The sequence below is a fragment of the Diaphorina citri genome, unplaced genomic scaffold, assembly GCF_000475195.1.
Source record: "Diaphorina citri unplaced genomic scaffold, Diaci psyllid genome assembly version 1.1 scaffold2278, whole genome shotgun sequence".
Lineage (NCBI taxonomy): Eukaryota > Metazoa > Arthropoda > Insecta > Hemiptera > Psyllidae > Diaphorina > Diaphorina citri.
Window position 1 is genome coordinate 21526 of NW_007379703.1, and position 9883 is coordinate 31408.

Here is a 9883-nt window from a genome sequence, read left to right on the forward strand (position 1 = left end):
AAGTTGCAATTCCCAAGCTTTAATAAGATGTCATTATGGTAATTAGCTTGTGAAAAAGTCAAAATACTTATGTTTTATCCTAAATTTGATTGTGTTTCAGGAAGGAGACAAAAAGGTTGAGTACCGTGTATGGAATCCATTCCGTTCCAAGTTGGCCGCTGCTATACTGGGTGGCATAGATCAGATTCATATGCCACCTGGGTCTAAAGTTCTCTATCTGGGAGCTGCATCAGGAACCACTGTATCACATGTGTCTGATATTGTAGGACCGGTAAGTTTTTCCTAAATAATTCCTGGTATTTTTTAGCTCCCACTGTTTTGTACCTTCAAATGAGTAGGAAGGGTTATTATTATTATTATTATTATTATTATTATTAATAATATTTTTCAAGTAGGATGTCATTTTATTCCTATAAATTTTTTGAAGACTACTTAGGGCGAGTAGTTTATTTGGTGAATGCATTTACTTGTTATACTCTGCAAAATATAAATAAATAATAATAATAAATGTCTGATTCATTTGTGAATTACCCACCAAGGCTCCATTCAAATATTGATTTTACATTTGGATGATTTTCATGCATCATCTATGGAAATATCAAATAACTACCATTATCCTTGTGACCCATTTCAGGAAGGACTTGTATACGCAGTTGAATTCTCTCACCGCTCTGGTCGTGATCTTCTCAATGTTGCCAAGCGTCGTACAAATATCATCCCCATCATAGAAGATGCCAGACATCCACACAAATACCGTATGTTGGTGGGCAGTGTGGATTGTGTGTTTGCCGATGTGGCACAACCTGATCAGGCCCGTATTGTATCCCTCAATGCTCAACAGTTCTTGAAAACTGGTGGCCATTTCGTCATTTCCATTAAGGTAAGCTGTACTATTCTAAGTCTTCCTCAACAATCTCAACTTGTTTCATTGTGTTCAGTTCAGAATATGAAGTTGACATTGAAGAAAAAAAAAAAAAATCAAAGATTGAACTTTTCATCAGGCCTGTGTTCTGAGCTCAACAGTTCACCAAATCCCTCCCTAATCAATTTTACTTCTTGGTCAATTTCCCCATTGTCTATTTGCATTGTTCTAACTTGGCTCTTCTGAATTCTGTTCCTCCAGGCAAACTGTGTTGATTCCACTGCTCAGCCAGAAGCTGTGTTTGCAGGAGAAGTGAAGAAATTACAGGCTGACAAGTTAAAACCCATCGAGCAACTCACACTTGAACCTTACGAGAGAGACCATGCTGTTGTGGTAGGCCAGTACCGACCAGCCGCACTCAAGAAGGGTTAGGACGTCTATGAACCATTGTCTGGTAACATCCCCCTATCTTTTGTTGTGTGATTATTAATGTTGACGGGAAGTTTGACATTTTCTGTTGTGACTCATGTGGGACTTGACATGTTTTCTGACTTAAAATATCGGTGAGAGTTGAATAAGCTGCACTATAATTGAACACCTTTACAATGGAAAGTTCTGTACTGATTTATCCTAGAGGTAGGAAATCATATACAGAGTGTTCTAAAAGTCTTGGAACCCCTAAATATTTTTTGAATGGCTAATTTGATAGAGTCCCTATAGAAAGACTTGCTTACTAAACTAAGCAGTGCTTGTCCAGTGTAGGCCTTGAATAAGTCAACTTTCATAGATCAAGTTGTGTAGGTCGGGAATCTGTAAGTTTTTGATCACGTTCATCAGAGAGCACTGGGTCACTGCGACACTTTCTTCTGTCACCAGGTCAGAATAAATACTAACTTGTCCCTCAAGAAAACGCGATTTATATATTCAGGGATGGTGTGTAGAACTTTCTTTTACTTTAATATTGGACAACAAGTAGTGAAGGATTCTGTGCAAATGTTTATATCTACATCTCTTCCATTAGTCCACACCTCTTTCTCATACTAAACCAACCCTCAGCCTAACTGTTAGACCCCACTTCAGCTCCAGTAATCAGTATTTCCCTCTACGGACATCTGCAGCCCAAGATTAGCCTCCTTCAAAACATCCGATCTTGAAAGCTGGGCTGTAGGTATTATCAAACAATGTAATTCTTGCTCAGATAAAAAGTCTCTCTTCTTTTTCTGTGACTGGCACAAAAGCTGCACTATAAAGCAAAGTGGATATTATGATTACTTACTTCTAGGATGATTTTATGATGATCAAAATCACCTACACGAGTAAATCGTATAATTTGGTCTTTACCTTGTTTTTAACATCACTTCTAACACTCCAGTCATCTACACGTTTTTATTGTTAATTTAGGACTGAGAATGTCCTAGTTGGAGTTAAGTTACAATATGAAATGTTTTATGGTTATTTTTTACATTACTAAATTTTATGTATACTGTTTACTTGTGTCTGTTTTGATTTCATTTCCTTGTATTTGTATGTTATGTTTTTTACTTGTTGATTTGTTGGTGCTGATGTTGGGAAATGATTGCCATGATGAATCTTGTACCGTGAATAAAATACTGTTTGGTTAGGTTCTATGTACATTATCTGCAATTCAACAATTTGAAAATGTAAGAATTATATTTTTTATGATTAAGATTTCTTAACAATGGTATTCTTTATTGTAAAATCCCATAGAATAAATATTTTACAGCATTTAGTATAAGATTCCTAAAGCACATTGTATTAATGGTCCAGGGGGCTAAACAATTATGATTATGACACTTTACATATACTGCACTTTAAAAATTTCTTCTGAGTGGAATGAACTCGTTTAGATAACTCGAGTCCCAAGACATAACTATAACTCAACAATTTTGTAGATTGTTTGATTTGCGATAATTCTCGAACGGTTTGACCGATTTTGGTGAAATTTGGCTGTTGTTGAACAAAAAGATGTCCCTTTTAGTGAATTGACATATATAATATACCGACTGGTTCGTCTGATTTTGTTAAATATCTCGGTGACCTGTTGATATATCAATATTAAGGGCATTATTTCATATTTTGATGTCTTTGGGGATACCTACTGTTTTTCTCAGAGAGTTCTTCAATTCCTTGAACCATTAGGTCGTTGCTAACCCATGATATTCAATCATTACGGAAAGAGGTTCTCCCTCTACATCAAGAACCTAAAGAAGAGCTCTCCCCTGGTAGTAATTTACCTTACCCAGTATGGAGAACTCTTAAATTAGTGAATTGACATATATACCGACTGGTTTGTCTGATTTTGTTAAATATCTCGGTGACCTGTTGATATATCAACATTAAGGGCATTATTTCATATTTTGGTCTCTTTGGGGATACCTACTGTTTTTCTCAGAGAGTTCTTCAATTCCTTGAACCATTAGGTCGTTGCTAACCCATGATATTCAATCATTACCGACTGGTTCGTCTGATTTTGTTAAATATCTCGGTGACCTGTTGATATATCATCATTAAGGGCATTATTTCATATTTTGATGTCTTTGGGAATACCTACTGTTTTTCTCAGAGAGTTCTTCAATTCCTTGAACCATTAGGTCGTTGCTAACCCATGATATTCAATCATTATACAATATACATCCATCCTCTGGACGTCTAGACTAGAGAACCCCACTCCATTCAGTCCTTGATCTCTAGGTGAAACAGTTTTTGTTTATCAGTGATTATAACTTGTTCAACAACTACCAGTTTCTGAAGTACTGTTTCAATGCCACATGTAGCTGATCCAACATATCTGTAGCCACCATGCTACGCCGTTTGATTTGGAATGCCAGTAGGTTACTCCGTCTGACTACAGCACAAGCACATAGACCAGCTAGAGCTTTCCAGCCCTGGTGACCAGTGGCGTTTTGTTCCTTGAGGGCTGCATAGTGAGCGAATGTCGCTAGAGTACCTGCTACAAGATCCCCCTGACCTCCACATCTACGCCACGAGTTTCCTTCCTTGCAAGTCAGACTGATCTGGTTATTCTTTATAGTGGCGTTTTGTTCCTTGAGGGCTGCATAGTGAGCGAATGTCGCAAGAGTACCTGCTACAAGATCCCCCTGACCTCCACATCTACGCCACGAGTTTCCTTCCTTGCAAGTCAGACTGATCTGGTTATTCTTTATGACATCTTCATGACCTTTGACAATCACAGTCAGGTTTGGGTGACCTAGGAAAAAGATGACACTTATGAAAATATTTGGATATAAACTTTTTCTTTTGTTAGTGTTAGCAAAGATGAAAGAAAATACAAGTATGGGCTGCTGGTTTTTTGGGAGGGACATTCGAAAATGGGAATATTAACTGTGTTGAGCTAAATTATTGAAGTTGCTAACCACTATGCCATTGAGGCTGCAACAAATTTACTCACCTTGTTTAATATAGGCAGCATTAACTTCAGATCCACTAAGTAAATTCTCATACTCTCTCTTGTTGGGTGTTAGATATACAGGTCCCCTATAGTCCTGTATCAGGCCAGGATGTTCTGCTACGAGCTTCAATCCATCAGCATCAATCACCAGGGGAACATTCAGATTTGCAGCTTTCAGCTTGTGTATGATAGATATGACATTGCTTTGTACAAGGGGCTCTGTACCCAGACCTGGTCCTGAGGAAGAGGATTGTTTCAGTGAGAGTGTTAAAGTAGCTATTTTAGGTTCCCTCTTGTTTTTCACCTAAAAAAATGGTTAATTAGAAGTAGGTCATGAGAGACCTACTACAATCAGAAGCTTGATTTTTTTTCTTATATTTGTCATAAACAAGATACCTATTTCACCTCAAATCTCTTCAGAGGGCAATATGCTCATGCTCAAGCAGCCCCTTTGGATGGGCAATGAAATTTTCTGAATCAAGTACCAACGTGAACCTACCTATTAGAACTAATGTGAACCTACCTATTAGAACTAATGTGAACCTACCTATTAGAACTAATGTGAACCTACCTATTAGAACTAATGTGAACCTACCTATTAGAACTAATGTGAACCTACCTATTAGAACTAATGTGAACCTACCTATTAGAACTAATGTGAACCTACCTATTAGAACTAATGTGAACCTACCTATTAGAACTAATGTGAACCTACCTATTAGAACTAATGTGAACCTACCTATTAGAACTAATGTGAACCTACCTATTAGAACTAATGTGAACCTACCTATTAGAACTAATGTGAACCTACCTATTAGAACTAATGTGAACCTACCTATTAGAACTAATGTGAACCTACCTATTAGAACTAATGTGAACCTACCTATTAGAACTAATGTGAACCTACCTATTAGAACTAATGTGAACCTACCTATTAGAACTAATGTGAACCTACCTATTAGAACTAATGTGAACCTACCTATTAGAACTAATGTGAACCTACCTATTAGAACTAATGTGAACCTACCTATTAGAACTAATGTGAACCTACCTATTAGAACTAATGTGAACCTACCTATTAGAACTAATGTGAACCTACCTATTAGAACTAATGTGAACCTACCTATTAGAACTAATGTGAACCTACCTATTAGAACTAATGTGAACCTACCTATTAGAACTAATGTGAACCTACCTATTAGAACTAATGTGAACCTACCTATTAGAACTAATGTGAACCTACCTATTAGAACTAATGTGAACCTACCTATTAGAACTAATGTGAACCTACCTATTAGAACTAATGTGAACCTACCTATTAGAACTAATGTGAACCTACCTATTAGAACTAATGTGAACCTACCTATTAGAACTAATGTGAACCTACCTATTAGAACTAATGTGAACCTACCTATTAGAACTAATGTGAACCTACCTATTAGAACTAATGTGAACCTACCTATTAGAACTAATGTGAACCTACCTATTAGAACTAATGTGAACCTACCTATTAGAACTAATGTGAACCTACCTATTAGAACTAATGTGAACCTACCTATTAGAACTAATGTGAACCTACCTATTAGAACTAATGTGAACCTACCTATTAGAACTAATGTGAACCTATTGGGAGGATTACTGGTCTATGAAATACAAAATGAAATAGGTAGTGAACAAAAATGTATCTACATTAAATCAACAATATTAACCTAACCTAAACTCCAGCCAGCCTGTTGCTTGAAGGGTAGTGTGCCTGCCTTGCAAATGCTATTTCATGGGTTCAAATCTTCCCTGGGGTGACTTCTTCACAGAAAACATTCATTCTTTTTCAGAACAACAAGAGATGGTACTTGTGCAGAAGTCACGTCCGTGGAATATTGCTACCAAAGGAACTGGCACAAACAAGCAGTGACCAGTGATATTATAGGGTTAGGTTAAATGCAAGAAGGAGTTTTCACAATTAGAGCAGTGATTAGTAGTGTTATTATAGGGTTAGGTTAAATACAAAAAGGAGCTTTTCTTTTCCACGGATGTGACTTCTGCATAATTACCCAAGAGATTAAGAGTTCTCATCACTTACCATGGTTGTATTTATTGTGGCAGTTCTTTTCTGAATTAGAGCGGACTCCAATCTACAAAACCATAGTCGCCAGTACCTACAGCGTATAGTTCTGGGAAAAATCCATAGTCTGAAGAGTGTTAGAAATAAGAGAGAGAGAGCGATAAGGAAAGAGAGTGAGAGAGAGAAAGAGATAAGGAAAGAAAGAAAAAAAGAGAGAGAGAAAAAATTAAGCTCCTTATTTATTGTTTCTCGTACATTGTAAATGCATTCTTTCTCTCTCTCTCTCTCTCTCTCTATTCTCGAATAGTAGGTGCACTGAAATCTTCCTGTACCACCAGAAGAAATTCTCAAATTATACCTACATATATACCTAATAACCTAATTGTTGACAAAATTCCATATACCTACCTCGGCTGTGGGAACAACAACAAAGCCAACAGCAACAGCAACAACAACACCATCAACGGCAGCAACAACAACAACAACAACAACAACAACAACAACAACAACAACAACAACAACAACAACAACAACAAACAACAAGCATCACATGGTCCAGAAATGAACGTCAGTAAGGAATGAAACATATAAATCCTCGTTTTGATTTATACCTACCTATCTACCACAGGCAAGGAATTTCATAGACAGTCTATCTGTAAACATAAGTAGGATAGGTCAGGTATATTTTTTAATAATGTAAAAACTGTTAGGAACTATGCAAAATGATAATGAAAACTTTGAACAAATTCCTTTTGGCACTTTTTCTTTCACTTGTCTGTGTGAAAATGACAAATGGGTTTATTATTAGATCAAGAAAGCAGAAATACTTAAATGATTCATTCAGTTCTTGTTTATCGTTTTATAATAATTTATACCTACCTTATCATAAAACAAAGGCACTTTTGTAACTTTGTACCAACAACAACCTGCTATTTTTTTATACTTACCATGGTTGTATTTATTGTGGCAGTTCTTTTCTGAATTAGAGCGGACTCCAATCTACAAAACCATAGGGAGAGAATACAGGCAAGGAATTTCATAGACAGTCTAGCTGTAAACATAAGTAGGATAGGTCAGGTATATTTTTTAAATGTAAAAACTGTTGGGAACTAGGCAAAATGATAATGAAAACTTTGAACAAATTCCTTTTTTCTTCCAGTTGTCTGTGTGAAAATGACAAATGGGTTTATTATTAGATCAAGAAACAAGAAAGCAGAAATACTTAAATGATTCATTCAGTTCTTGTTTATCGTTTTATACCTACCTTTTATCATAAAACAAAGGCACTTTTGTAATTTTGTACCAACACCCAACACCAACCTGCTATTTTTTTTTTTTTTTTTTTTTTTTTTTTTTTTTTTTTTTTTTTTTTCCTTTTTTTTTTTTTGTGATAAATCATGATCGAAATTTTTTTTCAATTTCTTATTTATTTTTACCTATTGTTATTTTTGTGATAAGACTGATAAGCAAGTAGGTACTGTTTTTATGGACTTGTAAGCATTGAGTAAGAAAAAGTGCAGCAACTAAGATGTCGGCCATTTTGTCCTCAAGTGTGAAACGTTTCATTTTTATCGTCATTGGCGATTTAGGATCATTTAGATTTAGGTACCTACTACTTTCTATTTTTCTCTCCAAATTTCCAATCACTCCATAGCCATAATCAGATTGGCTGATTTGTCTTTTTACTTTTTTTTTTTATCAACCAATAAGGCCAGGGGCACGAAGTTGAGTTTAAAATTCGTTTCAGTTTAACCCTCGGAACAAGCAATCTGATTGGTTGATTTCTAAAAATTAAAAAAAAAAATCAGCCAATCAGATTGCTACTCAGATTTTGGTCCAATAATAAATGCCCTGTTGAAACCATGGAGGTATGAATTGAAACGCTGTTCCATTTGTGGCGGTTATTTTTTGTGAACGCCGTAAAAATAATCATGTATGCAATGTGCACAACATACCCATATCAATGCGTTACGTACCTCTAACAATAAACACAAACATCCTGTAGAATCAATACTCGCATGTACCTATGAATGAAGATTGCTGTTGGTAGGTATGTTTTAAGGAAATTGTACATCTTAGCATAAATACAGCTGTATACCTGGCTGGCTTGACTCTATCTATATTATGTACGAACGTTTTAAATTGCTATATTACCCTAGAGAAAAACCTATTTACAATTTCAAATTACATCCTATTTCCTTAACATACCCATATCAATGCGTTACGTACCTCTAACAATAAACACATCCTGTAGAATCAATACTCACATGTATGAATGGAGATTGCAGATGTTAAGGAAATTGTACATCTTAGCATAAATACAGCTGTATACCTGGCTGGCTTGACTCTATCTACCTATCTATATTATGTACGAACGTTTTAAATTGCTATATTACCCTAGAGAAAAACCTATTTACAATTTCAAATTACATCCTATTTCCTTGCCTTGTAGGGGTTTCTCTTCTTTTCTCCTCTTCTCCTCCTCCCCCCCCCACACACTGAACGTTTATCTTGGTGTTTATCAGACGTTTCTCTCTCCCTCCCTCCCTCTCCTCTCCCCTCCCTCTCGTTCTCTCCAACTGTCTGTCTCCTCCTCTCTTGTTCTTTTCCTCTCTCTCCATCTCCTTCTATCTCTCTCTCCCACATTACTTCCCCCAACCTCCCTTTCGATCTCTCCCTCCATCTATTCCTGTCTGACTCTTTCTCTCTCTCTCTCTCTCTCTCTCTCTCTCTCTCTCTCTCTCTCTTATATTCTTCTCTTATTTATAATGAATACCAAGTTGATTTCCCTTTACTTTTTTTATTAACTTCAGACGATGAGGAGAGAGAGAGGGAGAATAGGGAGAAGGAGAAATGAAGAAGAGAAGAAGAAAGAGGAGGAAAAAAGTAAAAAGAGGAAGAAGAGAAGGTTTAAACATGAGTTTGAAACTTTGGAGGGAGCTAACACAACTTTTTCGGAATTTTGGGATTGGAAAACTCCCAAAGAGATAACTTTAGCCTGTAGAACAAGAACACTGAAAGGCAATGTTAAGTCTCACCGGGTGTGGCTCATTTCTGGACGGGTGACTTGAAAATTGAAATCCAAGAATAGTGTTGAGGATAAAATTCGCCTTGGGCGGGAATCGATCCCTATATATAATACTATACCACCTAATCATTTTGAAGTACCTATGTAAAGATTGTATATAAGTTTATGCTGGAGTAGGGCCGTATTGGGGGGGGGGGGGGTTACATTACCCGATTACATTATATATATAGGATAAGGAAAGTAAAAAGACAAATCAGCCAATCTGATTATGGCTATGGAGTGATTGGCTGATTTGTCTTTATGGAGTGATTGGCTGATTTGGAGAGAGAAATAAATCGCCAATGACGATAAAAATGAAACGTTTCACACTTGAGGAAAAAATGGCCGACATCTTAGTTGCTGCACTTTTTCTTACTCAATGCTACAATGCTTACAAGTCCATAAAAACAGTACCTACTTGCTTATCAGTCTTATCACAAAAATAATTTAAAATAAATAAGA

At 36.3% G+C, this 9883-nt stretch overlaps 2 protein-coding genes and 1 long non-coding RNA gene across 3 annotated transcripts in view; 1 reads left to right on the forward strand and 2 right to left on the reverse strand.

Moving 5' to 3' along the window:
• LOC103518625 (rRNA 2'-O-methyltransferase fibrillarin) overlaps positions 1 to 1777 on the forward strand; it is a 6096-nt gene extending 4319 nt beyond the window's left edge. Inside the window, exons 6-7 of the mRNA XM_008483705.2 lie at positions 635 to 880; positions 1124 to 1777. Of these exons, the coding sequence (XP_008481927.1) occupies positions 635 to 880; positions 1124 to 1294 (417 nt within the window). The 3' untranslated portion in view covers positions 1295 to 1777. The remainder of the gene's footprint in view (positions 1 to 634; positions 881 to 1123) is intronic.
• A 1617-nt stretch (positions 1778 to 3394) lies between these two features.
• The window catches only part of LOC103518627 (ATP-dependent (S)-NAD(P)H-hydrate dehydratase), a 7735-nt gene continuing 1246 nt past the window's right edge, over positions 3395 to 9883 (reverse strand). The window contains exons 3-7 of the mRNA XM_026830371.1: positions 7302 to 7405; positions 4912 to 4915; positions 4293 to 4529; positions 4036 to 4091; positions 3395 to 3900 (exon numbers count right to left, since the gene is read on the reverse strand). Coding sequence (XP_026686172.1) covers positions 3619 to 3900; positions 4036 to 4091; positions 4293 to 4529; positions 4912 to 4915; positions 7302 to 7405 — 683 coding nt within the window. The 3' untranslated portion in view covers positions 3395 to 3618. The remainder of the gene's footprint in view (positions 3901 to 4035; positions 4092 to 4292; positions 4530 to 4911; positions 4916 to 7301; positions 7406 to 9883) is intronic.
• Positions 5917 to 7687, reverse strand: LOC113471311. Its single transcript, XR_003394059.1, has 3 exons — positions 7619 to 7687; positions 7302 to 7405; positions 5917 to 5935 (listed from the first exon to the last, which is right to left on the reverse strand). It is a non-coding gene; the product is annotated as an uncharacterized LOC113471311 (long non-coding RNA).